This window comes from Conger conger, chromosome 9 (assembly GCF_963514075.1).
Source record: "Conger conger chromosome 9, fConCon1.1, whole genome shotgun sequence".
Classification (NCBI taxonomy): domain Eukaryota; kingdom Metazoa; phylum Chordata; class Actinopteri; order Anguilliformes; family Congridae; genus Conger; species Conger conger.
The window spans coordinates 29,542,307-29,564,895 of NC_083768.1; the positions used below are offsets into that span (position 1 = coordinate 29,542,307).

The following is a 22,589-nucleotide window of genomic DNA, read 5'->3' on the forward strand; positions in this document are numbered from 1 at the left end:
GGCCAGTGGTTACGTCACCTGAGGTGCTCTAAACCCGGCCCTCGTGTGGTTGTGAATGTTCTTGTGAACGTTGTCCAGACGTTGCGGCAGCGCTGGGGCAGCGTTAGCGCTGGGGCGGCGTTAGCGCTGGGGCGGCGTTAGCGCTGTGCGCGTGGTGGCTGGCTCAGGCTGCAGACCAAGGTCAGTGTTGCGTTGCTCTGCCAGGGCCGGGGCTGGATGTGGGCTGCCCCAGGCTGTAATGGCCTGCACAAGGTCACTGTGACCAGACCCTGCACGCCTCCAACACCACGCAGTCCTGCCAAGAGAGGTCATGCCCAGGGCTGTCAGTTCATACGCGCTGAGACGCATTCCTCTTGTCTCTCTCTGTCTCTCTCTCTCTACCATACACATGCACATACACACTCTTTGTGTCTTGCTTACACTCTCACACATGCATGCATAGATAACAGTCTCTCTGTTTCTACTCTCACTCTGTCTCTCACACACGCAAGCAGATTGTATTTTTCTCTTCATCATAGACACACACATATTTTATTTCTCTCTTTATCTCTCTCACACACACAAACACACACACACACACTGGAGGAACATGACATGCAGCCAAAAATCACAGCTCTGATGTGAAACAGCACAGCTTGTGCTCTGTGGTAGTTTTGTTTAGTTCCTGGGGAGACGGGATTCAGTCAGTACAGAACACGCCTTGCAGATCAAGTCCGATCCCCTGAACAACTTGGTACACAGTACTATATACTTAGTTCTAGTTTTTGTGTATTTCCAATTGTTCAGCATTCTTCCAGTTCTGAGGCAAAGGACCCAGGAGTCTTAACTGTTCTGCAAGGCTACCCCGTCACATGTACTTGGTGAGAATGTTATTAATTGTTCTGAAATTCTGTAAATTCTTACAGTAGCAACAATGGCATTACCTGCAGACTCAAGTGGGGAGAAAGGATGATAGATCTTTTCAAATCTGATAGATCTTCTGAAATCTGTTTAAGCAAATTTCTGTGGAAATATTTATTTTGAATTGAAAATGTGTAATCAACAAACTGATTAAAAGGCTCATTTCGAAAAGTACTTAAATACAAGAATGACATTTTTTCATTCTTGTCATTTTTAATTACCAATCCTGACTTTTTTTCATAAAAGGTTATTCACGTTGCCCAATAATGTCTTTTTAATGTGCGTGACAATGTTATTTACTCCTAGATTTCTGTTATGTGTTCTTTTGACCCTTGTGTTTCTGGCGTCCTTGCTGTAAACAGATGTTCAGAACAGCTCATGGTCTATATAAATGGTGATAAGCAAGCCTTGAAGTTATTCTCAAGCCTATTACGCGGGACTAAAACTCGGCTGTGTAGCTGAACTGCCTTTATCATCGTCTTCGCTGGTTGGTTCATTTTGCTTCTTCACACGTAGCCCCAAGCTTTATCACAACATATCAGAAATGTTACTGAAGTGTTATCATAGTCTGTTCCATACTCATAATGCACTCAAAAGCGTCTTATGCATTCTGTATCCAGTAGATCAAGGTCAGTGTCGCGTCAAACTTCCAAGGCCGAATAATTTGTAAGCAGGACTTAATTTGTATCAGAACTTTAATTAGTGCAGAATTGAATTTTCAGCAATCTCAAGCCAAATCAAACCACTACATAATGGGTTAATAGAACTCACATAATGATGAAAGTAGAGTCAAGCCTTAAAGATCATGACTGCCATGAGCAGCTTGTGGATGAGTATGACAGAGATAGACTTTGTTTTAATATTTCATTGGAGGTTTTCAAGATGTCAGCTGCAGAAAGAATAGTGCATTTGCTGGGGAGCACATTAGTCCAAGTCCAATAACGCGAAAGTTCAGGGCGTTCTCTTAATGCCTGTGGTTTATTTTACTGGGGCTATAAAGTGAACTGACTGTTTAGACACAGCGTAGCTCACATCTGTAAACTAATTCCTTTGTGCTGTATGTGAAAACTTCTGCATTAGATTATTCAACTTGTGTGTGAGAAGTTGCTTCCCAGTTGATTACCAAAAGCAAAACCTTTGTTTCTTGTCAGCAATTCTGTAGTTAAATGGATTCACATGACCTGTGGCCCTGTATCAACAATGCGCTGTCAGTGGCTAAAAGATATAAAAAATTCAACATGCATAAATTCAATAGATTTGACCTACTGGAATGTTTTTTTTCCAGTACAAAATCAATTAAGCCTTTTTTTTTTACTAAGTACATTTTTGAGAAGCAAACTTTTGGTGTGACACCAATGATAGTCAAAAGGTGTTGTGTTTGTGAAAAGTGTAAACAATGCTAGTTTTATGACCCTGTCAAAGTCTTTTCGAATTTAAATTGATGTTGTCAAACTGTGGACTACTTGTTAATCATTAAATAACTGGTGGTTTAAAGCACTTCTCGAGGCTGGAAGACAAAGAAGACAAAGTTGATAAATTCTGCTTAAAAAATATCTCAAGTGAAATACTCAGTTGTTCACTGCAGTGCCTATGATTGCCACAGTAATGAATAACTAGATGAGTAAGCCTGTGTGATTCTGTTTGGTCAATTGGATTTGAGTGTTTGACTTAGCCTAAAGTAGAGCGTGTAGCTCTCCTTCTCTGAAAATATCTTCCACTTTCCTCTTTTTGTGACCTATAATATATCATTCCTATGTAACTGGAATTTAAAGTGAAAATTTTGCCATAGATTGTCCCGTCCAGTGCTGGTGTTACACCAGTAGAGCGCAGCTCGATTCGACAGGTTTGGACCCTGTTTTATCTCCTGGTCACCGGGAATAGCACATCTCCCAGCACGCAGCTTTGATAATAATGCCACACCAAATATTTACCTGGGAAGGGCAGGGCTTTCATCTCCAAGGTCTCTGCGAGGGTCAGGCTCTTGGGCCTGCCATGGGAAGACTCAGCATGTGTGTCTCTAGGTGTCTCTCTCTCTTGCTAGGTGTCTCTCTCTCGCTAGGTCTCTCTCTCGCTAGGTGTCTCTCTCTCGCTAGGTGTCTCTCTTGCTAGGTGTCTCTCTCTTGCTAGGTGTCTCTCTTGCGAGGTGTCTCTCTCTTGCTAGGTGTCTCTCGCTAGGTCTCTCTTGCTAGGTGTCTCTCTCTCACTAGGTGTCTCTCACTAGGTCTCTCTCGCTAGGTCTCCCTCATTAGGTGTCTCTCTCTCGCTAGGTGTCTCTCTCTCGCTAGGTGTCTCTCTCTCGCTAGGTGTCTCTCGCTAGGTCTCCCTCGTTAGGTGTCTCTCTCTCGCTAGGTCTCTCGCTAGGTGTCTCTCTCTCGCTAGGTGTCTCTCACTAGGTGTCTCTCTCTCGCTAGGTCTCTCGCTAGGTGTCTCTCTCTCGCTAGGTGTCTCTCACTAGGTGTCTCTCTCGCTAGGTGTCTCTCTCGCTAGGTGTCTCTCTCGCTTGGTCTCTCTCGCTAGGTGTCTCTCTTGCTAGGTGTCTCTCACTAGGTGTCTCTCTCTCGCTAGGTGTCCCTCTTGCTAGGTGTCTCTTTTGCTAGGCACACCTAGCTCACTTTTTTACTCAAAGGCCTATTGCAGTCTAGGCATAAGCATTAATTCCTCTCATTTCATCTCACAGCAAGATGGCAGATAAATGTCAGCATATGTTTGAAATAGTTTTTTATGCGTGAGTGAGAGCCAAATATCTGTCCTGGATTTGGTTGTAGTCGACAGCTTGCAAAGGCGTGACGTCTCTTTGTGTTTTGGCTGCTGACTCCAGTTTTTACGAGTTTATAGGTTAGCACTAACACACAGCATTTCTGTGTCACTGTCATGTGGGAGACATGCAAATTTTGAATAAACTTATTTTTTTAAAGTAGGTAACTCAAATGTTTTTCGCTAAAAGCTATCTGGGCCAATTGAAAATGTACACTAAACTAAAATAATATAAAAAAACTGCAGGTGAACTATCCCCTTAATAACCCAGTTAGATCGCACCAGGCACAATACTTTTTATAATGCAACATTTTGAAGTGAAATTTAAAAATATATATTATTTATTTTATTTTGAGTAAATGTCCCTTGTTATGTAGTTTTCAGCATAGTAGAATATATGGTTCTTGAGATAAAGACCAGAGGCTGAATTGTATTGCTGAGTCTTGAGAGTATGTATTATATTGTCGATATGTCTTGCCCGTATGGGCTCACTGAGATGTTTTATGTTGCATTATTTATATTGTACAGTACACTAAATGTGAGAGTAGAATCCCTCTTGCGTAAATTGCTTAGCGCTTCACAAAAGCAGTGCAGATCTGTTGTTCCCGTAAAGACAATGGTAGTGCGTCTGCTTGGCCAGGACAGCCACTGCTGTGGTGAGATGGAATGGGATTAAAAGGTACTGGCTTTGTAACCCGGGGCGACGGGCTCTTATCAATCAGAATGAACACCCCCCCTCCGACCCTCATCCATTGGCAGCAGTGACCGCTGTGACAGCAGCATTCGTAGTCAGGAAGAGGGGGATGATGGATGTGTAGGATCTCCCTCACAGGAAGCGGGGGTGGGGAAAGGAGATCCCTGGCTTGCGGCTCAAGGGACCCTCATTGTTGACACGCCAGTTCTTTTGAAGGGTCCTTTTCAGGAAACCAGGAGCCTGGGGGGGAGGGGGTGAGGTGGGTGGCTATACTGTAACGCCATCAGATCATCGTAAGAACTGCCCACTGCTTTGAGCAAGGAAGGGCAATTGGTGGAAGTGTCTTTTCAGAAAACATCCTCTGGAGAATATTGAGGAAAGCTTGGGGTGATGGTGTGCCTGTGCGCTGTGTATCCGTTGGGTTCCCAATACATTTCTTTTTAAATCCATCAGCAGCCCTGCAGTCTGGCTCACAGACCCGCTCCTAACCCGCACAGATTCCACTGTCCAATTCTGGTATTGACCCCTGGCTGACCCCCTCCCCCATCACCTGATAAGACGCAGTGTCTTGATAATGCAGGGCTAACATTAAACACGGCTTTAAAACTGCCCTTTTACACCCTGTAACAAATATGCCTGCCTAAAGAGCCATTTAAAGAAGGCCATCCACCCCCCTGCGTCGGCCAAGTCCACTCTCAGATAGAGGGTGGAACAGACCAATAAACAGGGGTGAGGGGGGTGTCGGAGGGACTGAAGCAATGAGCAGCTGGCCCTACTTCCCCTTCCTGCACCTTAGTAGTTACTCTCACTACACTGTAATAGTGCCCCTCTCAACAGCATAAGCATACCCACTACTACACCTAAGTCTCAATTAAAAATCCATACATATCAATGGTACGAGTTTGGTAGCATCATACCGAGGTTAGCAGACCTATTGTGCTGTCCACATTAAGACTAACGCCTATGAAGAATTCACCTGGGATTTCTTGTGTCGAATATTCTGAAATCCCACTGTGTTTTCCGTGGACTTTTAGAGGTGAAAATTATTTGTGCTTCCTTAAAAAATGAATGGAAAGTGTTGTCAAAGGGTGTTGTCATAGAAACGCAAGCTTTTGAAAGGTCCTCATGCTGAACTTACTTTCTTCTCTCTGTTCAGGGGTGGAAGGTGTTGCTGTAATTACAGAGGGAAATGCTCCTGAAATAAATTTGGTTTTAAAAAGGGCATTATGAACTCTCACATACACTCAGTGAGCACTTTATTAGGTAGACCTGTACACCCGCTTGTTAATGCAAATAGCTAATCAGCCAATCATGTGGCGGCAACTGAATGCATAAAAGCATGCTAGGTTTTTCAGACAAATATCAGAATGAGGAAGAAATGTAAGTGACTTTGACCATGGAATAATTATTTGTGCCAGACAGGGTGGAAAAACTGCTGATTACAACAGTGGTATGCAGAAGAGCATCTCTGAACACATAACATGTCAAACTTCTAAGTGGATAGACTACAGCAGCAGAAGAGTAATAAGTCTAAAGTTTAATAAATACCTAATAACATGCTCACTGAGTGTAGATATTAAATGGCAGATTGTAATATGTAATGAGAAATTATATATAACTATTCCCTGAAGCAATCAGATAGTAAAACGGATGTGCTTTGACATTTGGCGTTCCTGGATGTCCATGCATCCTCACTATTGAGCAGTTCTTACCTTGAGTGTTAGTGCATTAGCTAACACACAGCATGCGCTAGGTAAAGACTCAGCACTTCCTCTGGTAATATTACACCGACTGGAGGAGTTAGCAAGGTCACCATGACCTCACTGCCCCGCGTGTCCCAGATGGCCAATGGTTAGTCCATCCCGGGAGTGGGCAGAGAAGACCGCACAATGACTGTAATTACATACTGACTCAACAGCAGCTGGTGGAAGAGGGGACATTATGACACTTCTGCTTTGGGGTTCAGTCTATACAGTATTGTGTGTGTGCTTGTTTGTCCTGTGCTGTGTGTTCTTGAGTGTGTGTGAGAAATGTATTCTAGTGTGTGTGTGTGCGCGTGTATGCGGTGCTACTTTGTGTGAGTACTGTGTGTTGGGTCGGATTGGTTACCATCTGTTTTCAAATTCAGCGGCTCATCTTGCTGAATCAGCAGCGGTAGAGAGCAGTTCAGTCCTCAGTGCAGATGGAGACTGCTGACCGCTCTTAACTGTTCTTAATGCACTAAGCAGGAATAATGAGCTCTTCGCTTTCTTCAACAGGCCGTGTTTTCTTCACTGTAGACATTTCTGTCAGTGTCCAAATCATTCAATCAAAATCAATGTAAATAGATGCACTCTATTGTTTCTTATGTGATCTTGCATTGTTATGGTTTTCATTGGACTTTTGAATTTGTTTTAAATGTTTTCTTCTCCAACTAAATTAGCATGAAATTCCTCAGTAAATGATAAAGAAAGACTGAAAATTAGTATTAATCATTTATTTCCAGTGACAGTACTTGTCAGTTTGATTTTTTAAAATTTGTGCTTAAATCGTCTTTCCTGTTCATTTTCTATAAGAAATCCTGTAAATCTACATAATTCACAGTAGAGAGAAAGATACACTACCCTCCATTCAAGTTCAAACCACTGTCTCAATAGTTACTGTCTACATTTTACAGTTTAACAGGTGGTTATGGTGTTTTGGTCATGATGAACTGTATCCAAACTATGTCTGTTTCATTCCCTCCAGACATAACTAAAGAGCCTAAAAGTTTTCCTGTTTAAGGTTAACATTTTCATTCCTCTGTATTGAGTTTGGGAAGTTTCTAATGAGGGGCTGTCCGTGGGCCGTTGTTAATAGATTATCCTGACCTTTGTCTGAGGACAGGATTTAGTTTAAGGTTAAATACCTTGCCCTTAAACCCATCCCCATTGGTGGCGAATGTGGCAAGGTCAGTGCTCCCCTCAGCCCTGTTTGCACACAAAGGCTGACTGGCCCCTAATGGATTGGCCCCGCAATCCCCAGTGCCTGCCTTGGAGCCCTGACCCCCTTTGAAATTGTCCCTCCTTGGTTTTAAAAAGAGTTTTTATAACTGGACAGTAAACCCCCCAGTGGCTTAATGATGATGACTTCTTCATCTGCCCAAATGCTCCTTTTGTCTCTGCGCAAGCCCCGCCCCCTGCCTGTTCCACCTCCCCCAATAGTCCTGGGACTAATCTGCCCCCGGGCCGCCCCCCTCCTCCCCCCGCTCCGCTGCCGAGGTCAGTGATGGCATTCAGCGGGAATGCGGCCTTTTGTCTGCGAGGCTGTCCGCGCGACGCCTGAGCGGCCGGCCCTGCTGCCGTTTGGCACTCGGGGCCCGGCAGGCGGTCCGAGCGGGCCCTCGCCGTGCGCGCTTCCTGCGGGAGCCTCTCGCGGGGAGGTCAGAGTCAACACGCAGGAGCAGCAACTTGGCTGAGCGAGGGAGGTGCCTGGGCGTGTGTTTTAGCACCTCCTCCCTCCCCCGCTGCTCGTACTCTCCCCTCATTCACCTGATGCTCGTTTGTCAAAAACAAATCCTCAAAATGAGATTAAAAGGTGTCACGTGCGACTTGTTTGCGGTCAGCTTTGCTTTGAGGCTTTCTGTTCCAGCATTAAACATTTTGAATGAACGTTACACCTCTGCGGAATTATTGCAGTGGTTAATTGTTTGGAAAACGTCTGATGTAGCTCCAAATCCAGGGGGTGTTCAGGTCTCTCTGGAAAGTTCTGGAAGATTCCTCATCTCCTACTAAGCCCTATTCATATTTACACCTTGAACGATACAATTGTACTAGTCAAAAGCTTCCACCATGCCTGCCGACCACAAATAGACAATACTCCCCATGCTATTTTCAGGGCGCATTAGCATTACTCCAACACCACTGCTGCGGCTTGAAGATTTGGTAAATTGTGGCCATGGACTCACTTAGTGCTGGATTTGAGCTTTAGCAGATATGCTAAGAAGCGGGGTAGGTGGGCGTGCTGTAAAAACAAGAGCGCGGCTTTACAGCCCTGACCCCGTGTGTTTATTGTGTCCTGTGAAATAAACAGGCTTCTACTCACTGATGCAAAGCGCTGCAGCGCCATTCAAGGAAAGATCTCCAAAAGGAGGAGGGCTCCCAAAGACAAACCCACATTCCAGGGTCTCTGGAGACTGGGTTCCCAAAAGTGAGTGCAGGGTTGAGCTAGGTCACAAGATGCCTGTGGAAAAAAAAGTGCTTTGTTCTTATATGTTCTTATAAGTAAACACTACTAGCTAGGTACGTAGTACATTTATCTGTATTTATCTATGGAGAAGGAAAGAGACGCACTCAGATTTGTAAAGCAGTGGGTGCTGACCTATTTATTTAATTTTAGTTTCACCAGCATTTTTGTTTTGGTCAGAAGTCCTTTCAGCTCAAGAATTCATCAGTGCTGGTGATGAAGATTTAGGCCCAAATGTCCACCTGCAACTGTTTGAGAAAACATAAAAATAAAAAAGAAGAGCTCCTCTGCACTTCATTAGGACTGAACTTCCGGTGGGTTCTGCCCGTCCTTCAGTTTTAAGGCCTGAATTAGGGAACAGGACTGAACTAGAGAGTTGAATGTTTGAATCATATGTTATTGATTGGACTAGACAAGAAGGTTTTTATGTAAGGACTTCTGTTTGGCAAATGCATTAATAGTAGGCTTCCAAACAACATTACTTTCCCTGATGCGGTGTCTGCTCTTGGGCTGCAGTAGAGCCCTTTAAAATTTTGATGTCAGTTTCATTTTCATAATTGATGGAGTACCCACCTGTTTTAATGTTTCCATATTATTTTGGAAAACAGCTCTATAAGCTTACTGTTGACCTTTCATGCAAGGTCACACATCTCGTACTTTGAAACCCCACGTTTGTTATACAACACTCAGGTAGGCCTTTTCCCTATTATCCACTATCCATGCTAACTGGACCATAGGTTTAAGGCCACCCGGGCAGGATTAGCTCTCATTTGATCCCACTAATGAAAAGAAAAACCCCAGTTGCTGAGGCAGTGTGTTTCTGTAGAGCGGTTGCGGTAATTAGAAGAAGCGTACAGCCATGCTGGTGTCCCTTAAGGTTGATTCTAACCTTCTGCTGTTTACTCAACAAATCCTAGCTTTGCTCCACTAGCATTTTTGAGGGCCTTTCCTGTCACGTGATCTGTCAGCATACAGGGAGAGACTTTGGCTTTGGCTGTTACTGGCAAAGTCAATCATTTGCTGTTAAAAAAAAGCCACAAAAACACTGTCGTTTTAAAAACTAGTATTCGTCTCAGGTTTCTTTATTGTTCGCTTATCATTTGTCAAGCTGTTTTCTTTGATTTTGTGATGCTCTGTTCTTTCCTAAGTGTAGTGTATACATTTGTGTTAGAGTGAATGCGTATTGCTTCTGCCCATTTGATGAAATCAATATGTAGCTTCTTCAGGAGCCTGAAAATCAAGGCTGTGCCTTCTGCATTCATTCATTTGGTCTCTTCCTCTGCAAAATCAACCGCTCCCTCCACAAGGTCGCCTTGTGTAACGAATACCGGCCAGCGTTTACCTACAGTCAAAACAGGATCCAGGTTGCTTCAGCAACCAGCCCGCTGAGTAAGATGAGCCCCTTTCCGGCCGAAAGTTGAATGCAAGCGCTTATTTACCAATGTTTCGGAGGGGGACTGTTTGCATCTCATCTCTAGCTCTTTCTGTTCTGAAGACCCTGTGATAGCATTCGCAGAACATTGTCCTCAAGCTGTTTAAGCAGCCAGATTGAGGATTATATTTGCTGTTTGAACGGAACACCCCTCCACCCCCCGACCCTGTAAACGGCTCCTAAGTGAGTGAGAGGTCATAAGTTGGTCACAGCGTTAGTCATCGGTGTGAAGGGATAGGAAACTTGGATTTACTATTTACATAAAAGTTAGGTTGCTGTGTGTGTCCAGAGTAAAAAAGAAAGCATATCCTGGGAATATTCATTGGATCCCTTCTTTAAGCCAGCATCCCCACCACTAGTTGAGTATTCCTGCAGTGTGAGATGCATTTCTACCCCAGTCCTGGGTCCTGCACAGGGGCATGAGGTACAGGCTTTGACCCCGCATACCCAAAGCCCGCCTGTCCTTTAAACTGGCCCCAATAAAAGAGAGAGGGAGAGGGACAGAGAGAGACAGAGATGGGCTGGGAGATTTGTTTTATTGTATTTTGGTTTATGGACCCTGTTTGGTGTCGCCACGGCCATAGTCCGCGGGACCCGGTTCGTATGCGATGGCGTTTAAGCCTCTGGAGCAGGGCGGGCCTATGAGAGCATCTGCCACCGCGGGGGTCAGCAGGGCCACGATGGATGAGCCCATGTGTGCTCCCACCCCACCCCCACCCCCACCCCCTTCTGAGCAAATGGCAGAATCAGGAGGGGAGGGACTATGTTTGTGTGTGTTTGTGTGTGTGTGTGTGTGTGTGTGAGAGAGAGAGAGAGAAACAGAGGGAGAGAGCGAGGGGAGCTTGCTTACTTTTAAGCTTTCTAGCAGGGGACAGGAGTTTGCTGTCAGGATTGGGGAGTATCGCAGAGGAAGCCATATGAAGCCGTGTGAGGCTTTTCACATTAAACCAAAGCCTGTTTCTGCTTGGATATCTTTTCCCTGGGCTCATCCTCTGTGGACCTAATGACTACAATGAAACCCTGGGCTTGAATGTGGAGTTTTCCCTCTCTACTGGGTGTGGAGTACAGGGTTGTCTTCTGAGAATCTTTAGGAGGAACTTCAGTGGGTCAGATGGAAGGTAAGGGCTTTGAGAATCAGTCTCCTGGGTTCTGTTTCTTCTCTGGTGTCAAGGTTTATAAGACCTTATTGTTAGTCTTACAAACGTCCTTGGTGGTGTTAATGAGCCAGGCTCTTAACGCCTCTTTCACAGGAGATCTTCTGCGTTGGCCTCCCCTTCCCCCCTCCCTGGTATTCCAGTTCCACTGTCTGCTCTCTCTCAGGCAGAACTGGCCAAGGTTCATTGCTGCCTTGCTCTTGCCCTAAGGAGGCTTTAAAAGAAACGGCTGTTACGTTTCCCATTTCTCCGCTGCGGTGGTGTAGAGGCTGCTGGGAGCGATCTGCGGCATCAGCGGGGCCCTCCGCCGGAACCATCCGGAACGGGGGTCCACGTGCTAGATTCGCAAGCATGGATTCATTTTGGGTTTGCGGATGTGTTTGCCGAGGTCTTAGGATCTGTGACCTGTTGTTGGGCTCCCAACTTGTGAGTCAAGCAGCCAGCCTCCCATCCCTTTTTACTAATTCTTTAAAAGCTGGGCGCAGTCAGTCAGTGGTGCAATTTGTATTTATTAGAAATGCAGCAGTGGTGTAAGGTAGCTCAAGCATTTGTTTGTATTGTCATTATGCAAATGAAAGGGGAAAGAAATGGTGGGTTTCAGGGGGGGGGGGGTGGTTGGAAGAGGGAAGTGAGGGATTTGGAGAGAGAATTTGGTTCTTTATTATGAAATACTGGGACCAATATTATATTGAGGTTAAGTGTTTTAGTGGAAAAAGCAACCGTGGCAATTTGTTTTGAGTTCGAGGTCACCGTAAGGCCACATGTAATTCATTGAAATTACCTGTTAAACAAATAACTATTGAACACACTGTTCGGGCTGCATGAGGAGATGTGCCGCATTCGGCCCCACACAGAACTGCCTATAAAATAGGCTGTGTTGCTAAGTTACAAAATTGAGACACTTGAATCGTCTCGAACAAACAAAACAGATGTGCCCTCTGAAATCCAAGGTACTCATATTTACTGTGTATAATCCACCACCACAGCACTGCACAGTTAGAACTGAATAGAGTTCAGTTGATTGGTGAAAAAATTGTGCTCAAAAGGAAAATTAATTGATCTTCAGCAGCAAAATGCAAGCAAATTAACTTTTTTTGAAAGCCCTTTTGTATCTCGGTATGAGATCACCCATAGTTCTCATTGCTTCAAGACAAGTGACGAGTGCAGCAGTTTGCCTAAGAACCCTGTCTTTGCCAGCAGGGACACCCTGACAGCCACGCCCGATGGATTAGCTAGATCTCCGTAAATCAGACCGAAAGCCTCATCATTTCTGGCCTTATCCGGATCGTTGTTTTGAGTGTTTTCAGCTGAAGCAGCTCTCTGACGTTCAGGTTCTGCTTCTGAAACAACCCTGCTCTCTGTCCTTTCTCTCACCCCCTGTATTCAGCGTGTAGTTGTTTGATTAGCTCAGTCAGCTTTGGGTAATCATTCACCTAGGGTAATCTGGTACTGTATACGGTCAAGGCAAAGTAGGGTTTTCAGATCCCCGGTTTCCACTCATTGTCCGAGCAGATGCCATTCTCAGTCGGATTAACCTACGCTGGATGAAGTTCAATCCCCCTGACAGTCAGTGGCTCTAATGCGCTTTGCTGGTTTCATCTTGGGTAAACACTGCAGTGTGTTGTGGATGACTGTTGTTGTCAGTACCTGTTATATTTCTGTCTGTTCTTCGCTGCATACCTTGTTCAGGTTTATTGTGTGCCTCAAAGTACTCTGTGTGCTTTAAGTATACTGGTCAGTACATACTGTCCAGTCTGCGAGTGTGTGCTGCAAACAAAATTAGTTAAATGAAAACAAACTTTTGTCTTTTAACCTTTCCTTGATCCTTGATCTTATATGTACGTTGAGTATATTCATCTAGCCACCTGTGGTTTTGAGGTCATCAGTATTTGTAGTCATAGCTTTAGTTAAATATGTAAAAAAAAAACTGAATACTCCGTCACTGACGCATAGTACTGAAGCATTGATGTTAGCCTCCACTTCTTATTGCGCCACGGTTTGCGAGCTGTACTCGCACGGACACGAATCGGACAAACGTGCTTCACTTGCAGCTCAAACGGACGGTTGGTTTGCTGGCACCTGGTCGACCAGAAGCAGTCAGTCCAGATTGGATGTCAGGCTGTGGGCTCCATCCATGGAACTGGAACAGTGCCTTAACAAACAGAGCTGGCCAACAGACACCAGCAGATGTTTAAACTGTGTTTATTTAAGTAAAGTGTTTGAGTATAGTAGCTCTTTTCTGTAATACAAATCAGTGCAGCTAAAAGACTTGGATGTTGCATATTGGTAACTCTCAGTTGTTTTTCTGAGCAATTATAATCACCATTTCATTTCATTATTATTCCCTTTGCAGAAAATGATTATTCTTCCTCGCCTAAAATGCTTTATGCGGTGGGAATACCTGACATTTAATATGGCGGCACCTCATTTGCCTTTCCTTTCCTTTTCTCCCCAGATGGTAGAGTGGCACAGCTGAGCACTGACCTGACCTACAGGGGGCAGCGGTGAACATGTCCCATTGCATCTGAAAGCCACATCTCAAGGTAACCAGGCCCTAACTCCCAGCATCTCTTGTTGGCTGTAAGACCGTGTTGTGAGGTCTGCCGTCCTCGTGTCTTTGGGATATGGTGCTGTAAAGCGCTTGCTGGAATGCCAGGGGGAAAAGGTGCTGTACAGAACAGGGTTTCAGGAAGATGCCTGTGGTGATTAGTGTCGTTGCCCGATATTGATGTGATGTGATATTTACCCTGTCCATACAGTATGAGCTGTATTGGAGATCATTTCCTCTCAAGATCCCTGAGGCTAGTTTTTAAAGGATAAGTTATTTGAAAAACAATGTCATTTTTCACCCAGAAATGGAAACCAAACTAAGAGGCTCCCTGTTACCATAAACCCCTTTCACAAAGCCCTGAAATATCCTCAACCTTTAATAGAAGCTCTGATGATGTGTGCTGTGTGTCTCTCAGCAATCATGCCGGGTCCGTGTACAGTGATCTAGATCTGCCTCCCAGGCACTGGGCTCTGTTTTTGTTTGTGGGAACTCAGGAATGGCTTGGCAGAGGTAAACAGAGATTTTGTTGTTCTGCCATGCTGCAGGTGCTGCCTTCTCCTCTTTGTCTTTTCTCTTTTTTCACCATAAGGACCGGAGGGATGTGGGGCCCTGGGTATGGCTTTTGCAGTTGGCAGTAGGCCACCGAACCTTCTTAGGAGGTGCTCCTCCTCTCCCACTCGCCCTATTTCTGCCTCTGCATGGCCGGTTGTGAGCAGAGGTTAAGCAGCTTACCTGTCAAAGCTGGACTGGAAAGGGTTAATCTGGGCCCTCTGGAGGATGATCCCTGGATCTCGGGTCATTCTGGTTGAGTATCTGCGCTGTCTATCGGTCCTGCATAGTGACTGCCTCTTCTGGACCTTTCCAGACTGGTGAAGGACCGTCTCAAAACCCAGCTCATGTTTGTGCTTTCCTGAATAGACTGGGAAGCCTAGAATGGAGGAAGGGATCTTACTGAATTCCCACAATACTACCATCCTATCCAGGCCGTAGCCAATGCACCCAGTCCTATGTTAGTTTTGGTAAGAGTGCGTATCATGCAGTGTGATAGCCATTGATAAAAGTACCCAAAAAACACTTTGAAATGACTCTATCCTTCAAGGTTGGGGTCAATTGCATTTTATGTCAATATGTTAAGGAAACTGAATTAATTTCAGTTCATCTTGCTCTATGAAAACTTGAATTTAAATGGAATTGACCTCAACTCTAGCATCCTCTTTCCAAAGTTGGTGCTGTGACTGCTGTGTGCTGCCAAATATCCTTTCTTACAGGACCAGTTGGAACTGCCATGATTTATTTTTTCAGCACGTCAACTAGAGAGCTGATAAAGCACTGTTAAACATTGACTAAACCCACTATTTTAATGGACGGATTACTTTATTCATGAAGTGCTATGTTTTTGATATTTATGATCTGGTTTTTTGTTTGTTGATTCGCCCTAATATCCCTTTGAGCCGATGACTCCTGTATACTTTTATCACTGCTCAGGCACATTTCAGGTTTCTGGAATATGTTGTTGGTGATTTATAATAGTACTGAAGTTAGAAATACAGGTGAGATGAGACAGTTACTTACATTTCAGTTTGTGAGTAAAGAATACAAAGAGTTGGGGAAAAAACTAAACAAAATTGTAGCCCTTTGCTAAACCCTACGCATTTAACCAGACTGTGCAGGTTTTAACTGTGCTCCCTGGTTACCGTGAGCTTATTAGTTTAAGAATAATGTCAGTTGGAAGAGTACATGGCAATATTGTATATTTGAATTGGGCCAAGGAGTGCTTGGCAGCAAACCAGTGAAAAGCTAAAGATTTAACAGACTCAAGCAGAGGTGCAGCGTATTCTGCCTCCTCTTGCTGGGAGTCCGGCCCCTCGCCAAATTCAGTTCAAGGACAGCTGTTTCAGCAGTAGACCTTATGGGGCCATGAAACCTGAAACCTCATGAAGTACTCTTGAATTTCCCTGATTCACTTGGAGGTTACTTTTTCCACTGTCACTGTAGACTTACATTTACTGACTCTCATCACCATTCTTAAATGTGTTTGTTTTGCTGAGCTTTTGCAAAACATGCATCTGGGTTCCAAGCAGAGACAAAATATCACTTAAAAAAAGTAAACGTTCACTGTACATTCCCAAAACAATTGTGTCTGATGCTTTTCATCCAATCATAATTTTTTCAGTCAACCATTTGGACTGAAATATTCAGCCACAATAAATCCTTATGTTAGGAGGGTTTATGAAGAGTAGTGTGCAGTAACTACATTTAACAAACATTATCTATCCATAACCATCAATGTGTCTCTCTATATCACTCAGTTCTCAGCAGAAGTAACAGATGCAGTGTGACAATCTCCCAGTTTGAAAACACAAGTCTGAGATTTATCTCATTTTCCCTTTAACCTTTGTCCTCACTAATGTTTGCCAGTTGGTTGTTAGGGGGTGTATTCTATTGCCCCAAGTAGGAGTGGCTTGGTTTAAATTGGTGTTCCCCTGGCCAACCTTCTGTCCCTCTGCATTCCTCTCAGTTCAGCAGGGTACGATGACCTTGAAGCAGATCTTCAGCCACTCTTCATCTACGTGTCATTAATGGGATGAGGGGGGAGGTGGACTGTGCTAACTTCTTTGGATGGTTTGCCCCTGCAGAGAATGGGGAACTCGTATGCTGGCCAGCTGAAGTCAGCCCGCTTTGAGGAGGCACTTCACAGCTCCATCGAGGCCTCCCTGCGCTCCAGCAGCGTCGCTCCGCGCCCCTTCTTCACCCAGCTCTACCTGGAGCCCGAGCACTACCGCGGCAACCCCGAAGGTAGGCGCAGCCGGCTTTGCTAACGGGGCTGATGGGAACTGGAGTCCAGAGCTTGTTGAATGCGGTTTTTGCTATTTCAAGCTCTGCACTCTGGCTATAGCAGGGCCACAGTCTGTTGCAGTGATGTCCATCGGGTGAATCGCTGAGCGCTTTAGCTGGCCTTGCTACCCAACAGCCTAATGCATGACCTTTTGAACAGACCCCTGTTCTTTGCATGGGGGCTTAACTATGGCCTTTAAAACTGCCCATTGATCACAATAAAAAGACAATGGCCGAAAGGGAACCCCCAGTTTTATTGCTCTGCAATTGCCCCCGGAGAGAAGTACAACAGATCTGACTTCAAATGCAAAAGTGTAATGCGAATTCGCTCCCACATTTGTTCTGATCCCCAGCCGTCCGAGTCCTCTGTGTTTCTGTAGCAAGACGATTCCGGTGCTCACTTTTGAATTTGTTTTGCTGCGTTCCTCACAGACATGAAACCCAGGATGGAGATCTCCCTGCAGTACTCCGAGCGAACGGGCCAGGAGCTCCACACCAGCCAGGCCTCCAACAGCACCAAGGAGGAGGACATGGAGGACGAGGAGGAGGACGAAGACGAGGACGCGTCCGACCCCAGCGCTACCCCCATCCCGTATCTACAGGGGCCTCCCCCGGACGGCTCCTGCACCCTGGATGGTACACCCGCCATCCGATAACGCACTGCATCTGTTTTCTCCTTTTCCGCACTTCACTCGCTGCTTTGCTTCCACCAGTTTTATGTGTTGGAAATGGTCAAGTGCGCACTGGCAGTAATGAACTTTAAACAGCCCTTTGTTAGAACAACTGTATTGAACTGCATGTTCAGAGGGAACCTCCCAGACAAAAAGACTTAGAAGACCTCTAATATCCAACTGGAGTGGGAGCCTCAAACTTATATGATGGTTATTAATTGTATTATGTGTTGTACATCTGACAAATAATAACTATTACTGTCGTGTATTTACCCGCATTTGTACCAGAATAGTTTATGCTGGTTTATTATTACTATTATCATCCAAGAAAATGGCCTGTGCTGATAATTAATAAATGCTTGAGATAAAAATTTACCCGCAAATGTACTACTAATGTAACAATTATTATTATAACAACTACTACTAATAACATGCACTAGTGTAAGAGGGGAATGTTGAAGAGTCTGTTCTGTATCCTTAGGGTTCTGCCAGGCCGGGAAAGACCTGCGTCTGGTCTCCATGGGGACAGAACATATCGCGGTTCCCGCCGGGTTCGAGCTGGTTGGGGCGAAGTCGCCCAGCATCCCCGGGCACATACTGGTCTGCTTAGTGGACCGGCGCTTTCTGCCGGACGACAACGGGAAAAATGCACTTTTAGGTCAGTGCCAGGTCGTAGGGTTGAACAAAGCAGAACCAGTTTGAACACAAAGGCCTCCTTTAATGGCCGTCTGGGGATTCGGGATTTTACTGAGATAGACTGTCCTCATTAAAACCAATATTGAAATCACTTTAAAGGCATCGGCTACATTTTAATAGCAGTGTGTCTCCTCACTGGGACTTCTTGCTCATTAGTAGCTTGGACTATTCTGGGAACAGGAACATTTAGTCCTGCTTGTTTCTCATTTCATAAAATGATCGCATTGCAAGTTTGCTTTGGATTTATTGAATCATGAATTTCATCAGTGTTGATTATGTCCAGTGGGATTGGTTGAAAATGTTGCTAGTTTATTAGTCAAGCTTTTTATATTTTGGAAGTTATTTTTTAAAATATAAAATTAAATTGTAACATTATGAAACAATTTGTATGCTGAGCCTGTTATTGTTTTCAAAGCAATTCGACGTTTATATTGATTTAACTGGAACAAACTTAGAAATGATCGTTCATTAATTCCTGCATGAAATCACTTGTTTTTCCTCTTCAGTATGGAATGTGAAAAGAAAGTGTATTTCTCTGTGTGTCCTGTCAGGATTTTCAGGGAATTGTGTAGGCTGTGGGGAGAAGGGATTCCGCTACTTCACGGAATTTTCTAACCACATCAACCTGAAGCTGGCCACACAACCTAAGAAACAGAAGCACTTAAAGTACTACCTGGTGCAGAACTCGCAAGGTGCTCTGTGTAAAGGACCACTCATCTGCTGGAAAGGTGACACAGAGGCTGTCCTTCCCTGCCTGTTTAAAAATACTTTGTCTATTACCCCACAAGGCATGTTAATTATACATTTAAGCAGTATTTCATTATGTCATGTATACATTTCTGTGGTAGTTGAGAAGTCCAATAAGTATTGTATGAGAAATGGAAGAGAAGAAAAATAATTGATGCAGTGCTTTTTTTTCTCTCTCTACTTCAGACTGTAAAACAAAGCAGTCCGGCATTGCCGTTTCCCCGTCAAAGCCCAGCTCCTCTTCCTCACCAAAAAACCAGGATAAAGGGCTGACGAGCGGACGTGACTCCTCCCCCTTCTCTCCCTCAGGTGGGCCTCGCACAGACACGGCTCAGAGCGATGACCCGGTCGCTTCAGGCTATTAGCATGGCTTTTTGTCTAGGTGGTGCAAGCGAGCATGCTTCAGAACTATTTCCTTTTCCTGTATTTTGGTGACATCTTGGCGACATCCCAGTGATAGGAGAAACCTGCAGTTCAACCATATCAATCGTACATAATTTGTGGAAAATACGGGTGAAAAACGCAGGGCTGTAGCAGTCCAATATTACATTACATTACATTAATGGCATTTGGCAGACGCTCTTATCCAGAGCGGCGTACAGCAAAGTGCATACCCATAACCAGGGATAAGTGCGCTGAAAGACCCTTGAGGGAAGTACAATTTCAACTGCTACCTGTACAACAAAGATAAGGGCCTATTTGAATTTATTTTTATTTTTATTTTTTATAAACAAACAAATTAACAAACCACAACAAACAACCAAGCAAAAGTGACCAAACTTAACTAGCCAAACACTGCTTACCTAGCCAAACTAAAAATACCGATACACAAAAAAGTAAATCACAGAAAGATGAGTGTACATTTTTGCTGATTGTAGTGAAAACTTAGTGAAAAGCGAAAGAAGATAAAATACTGTCTTCTTGGTGAATTTTAGATGAACTATGGTGTATATGACTACATATATGTGTATAAATTGTGTTTTTGCCAATAAGCACAAATTCTGTAGTCTATCCTGCTGCGCTAACCGCAACTGCCCTTTTGTCTGTGACACTCTCTCTGATCTTTCTGTGCATGCATGTAATACAGAAGCCTTGCAACCATAAACGATGAGTGGTGATTTTGGGCTAGCATTGTAATTATTCATAATGATTCATTGGAGATGATTTTAAGCCTTTTTGGACCCTGCTATTAAGCCATTTCACAGTGACTTCGTAAGGCAATTTGAAGCATGTGAAGTTGTGCTGTACTGTGCTGATACGCTCTGGCTGTATCAAACGCCTGGCTAAACATCCTGCTCCTAGCCAGGGTGGTCACGCTCCGTCAGGAAGGACTGCGATCAAGCACAAAAACCTGAATAAGAGACCTGAGTTGTCTCGGACGACATCTGGCAGGAAGCTCAGAGTGTTTACCAAACAGCCCTGGGAGAAATAGAGTGTGCTGAGCAGAGAAGAGTCACATCTGTGCTCGGATAGAAAACACTGTGAGAGAAGAAGCAGTGCGTCTGTGGCTGTTGCTTGATTAATCGTGTCACACAGTGTTTGAAATTATACTTCGACTTGTCACAGAAAATTATGCCTTTTTCTGAAATTGGAATTTTGCATTTCGCTTCTGTAAAATTGTTATGTATTATTAGTGTGGTGCAAACATTTTGGCACCCCTGGTCATTTCTAGGCTACAAAAACTCTCTTCATGTTTCAAACGACCAAATTACTCTGTCAGAAACATTAATAGGAAATGGAAGATAAATGGAACAGCTGAATTCAAGGCATGGTCTGGAAGACCAAGAAAGATTAGCAGTAGCAGACACAGGTCTAGCTGTTCACAGGACAACAATGCAACATACTTTAAACAACAAAGACCTACATGGCAGAGTTGCCAGAAAGAACGACCTCAAAACAAAATTAAGCGTCTGAAGTATGCAAAAGAAAACATTGAGAAGCCTGAAGCCTTTTGGAACAATGTGCTTTGGACTAACAAAACCAAAATGTAACTTTTTTGGCCACCATCGAAGAAGGTATGTTTGGAGAAAAAAGGGTGAAGCTTTTGTAGAGAAGAACACCTTGCCAGCTGTGAAGCATGGAGGTGGATCCATTATGCTCTTCGGTTGTGTGGCAGCTGGGGGCGCAGGAAGTATTGTGTGAGTGGAAGGAAGAATGGATTCCAGCAAATATTAAGAAATTGTAGAGGCTAATGTTCAAAGGTCAGTCCACACATTGAAGTTGAAGAGAGGTTGGGTATTCCAGCAAGACAAGGATCCAAAACATACCTCGAAATCAACCATGATTTTCCCTTTTTATTATTTTGAAACTGTACAAAATAAAAATAAAAATCTTGCTTGATATGTGTCATATTTATATATTATCTACAAGAAATTACAAATGACAATACTCGTAGGTGGCTACTTGCAGAATTGATCATGAAGGTTCTGATGATTTTAAGACCGTACCTATATTTGTTCTGCTTTTTAGCCATTAGCTAAATGGTCAAGATGTGATTATTTTGTTCATTACTCAAATAGAATTCCTGTAGATGTCAAAATGCTATTGTAAAAATGTATGAATACTATTCATTATTAGAAAAAAGTATTTAATTTGTGCCTTAGTTCAGCTGATGGGAATGTGTTGGAACTTTATCTAGAAGCTTTACTGCCCTTTGTTCAAACCTCAGTGCATTAATAGATTTAGTAATATGCCAACTAACACAGTAATGCCTTTTGCAGTAATTACACTGAGAATAAATATACTCACAGCTGCTGCTAATGACCACAGGTCTGTTTACTAGTGGATTAGCCCAGTTGAACCAGGTTTCTCTGTGGTCCTATAGGATAGAGTTGTTAAAGCCAGGAATCATTTGTCATGGATCCAATCCCCCCACAGTGACCCAGCCCCACGATCTGTGTTCCCACAGACTCTCTTCTGACTGGGACCCAATCCACAACCACCACCGGACCACGTGTGGGTCAGGACCTGGCGAGGGAGTGCTTATTCCCAAAACCAAGGGACTCAACCCCACCCCAGGGGACCAAGACACTGCCAATAGGTACAAGGCTTTTTCTTCATGTGGAATACCTCGATGATAGTCCCTCTCATATCTTATTTCATATAGGTAGACTGATGCTATTTCCTGGAATAATATTACAGCATTCATAATGGAGCTTGAGTCATTTAGTTCATGTACTGTCATATACTGTGACTTGCCTACCACTGTCAGGACAGCAGAATCCCTCCCCCTATTTTGACGCAGACTCAAGGCACACCTTTTCAAACTCTACCTTAGTCCTCGCTCCTGATTTCCCCCGCCCCCCCTTTCTGATATCCCTATCCTCCTTGTCTAATCCAAAAAAAAAATAATAATAAAATTGCACTTTTGATGACGACTATATGTTTAGAACAGCATTCCATGTGTATTTTCCTAGTTATGGATGTGATGCTTTGACTTGTGGTAGAATGTAATTCAAAATGTCTGACCTATGGACTTCCTGTCAATTCCACTGCACAATCAGCGGGTTTATTCCACACTTAGTCAAAGATGTGTTGAAATGTGTTGAATTGTTCCAAACCATTTACTTTTGTTCTTATGCAATAACTAGTTTTTTTGCCATTCTTGCTAATTTCATGATGAAATTCTGAAAGTCTTGAGATGATCACATTTTTTTTTTTTCCTGAAATTATATATTTCATGTCAAAGGTAAAATAATGGCTAATTCTTTGACTTGATTGTTTGATTGTGATTTATCACGTCAAATAGTAACAACTAGAAAGAGTGAATGATGACAGACAGGCCAACATTATACAGTCCAAAGTATACAGTCTAACTCCCATTAAACATGGCAAATGGGAATGAAATAAACGATATAATACTATATAACACATACATTCCCTATCCTAAAAATGTAAATGTATTTAATATTGGACCTTTCAACGTGTGCTTAAATTGGCATACAAAAACAGT

General features: G+C 43.8%; 1 protein-coding gene across 1 annotated transcript in view; it reads left to right on the top strand.

Moving 5' to 3' along the window:
- Nucleotides 1-22,589, top strand: part of greb1l (GREB1 like retinoic acid receptor coactivator) — a 58,112-nt gene that overhangs the window by 14,510 nt on the left and 21,013 nt on the right. Inside the window, exons 2-8 of the mRNA XM_061254631.1 lie at nucleotides 13,593-13,680; nucleotides 16,325-16,484; nucleotides 16,956-17,159; nucleotides 17,676-17,852; nucleotides 18,442-18,618; nucleotides 18,824-18,946; nucleotides 21,546-21,677. Of these exons, the coding sequence (XP_061110615.1) occupies nucleotides 16,328-16,484; nucleotides 16,956-17,159; nucleotides 17,676-17,852; nucleotides 18,442-18,618; nucleotides 18,824-18,946; nucleotides 21,546-21,677 (970 nt within the window). The 5' untranslated portion in view covers nucleotides 13,593-13,680; nucleotides 16,325-16,327. The remainder of the gene's footprint in view (nucleotides 1-13,592; nucleotides 13,681-16,324; nucleotides 16,485-16,955; nucleotides 17,160-17,675; nucleotides 17,853-18,441; nucleotides 18,619-18,823; nucleotides 18,947-21,545; nucleotides 21,678-22,589) is intronic.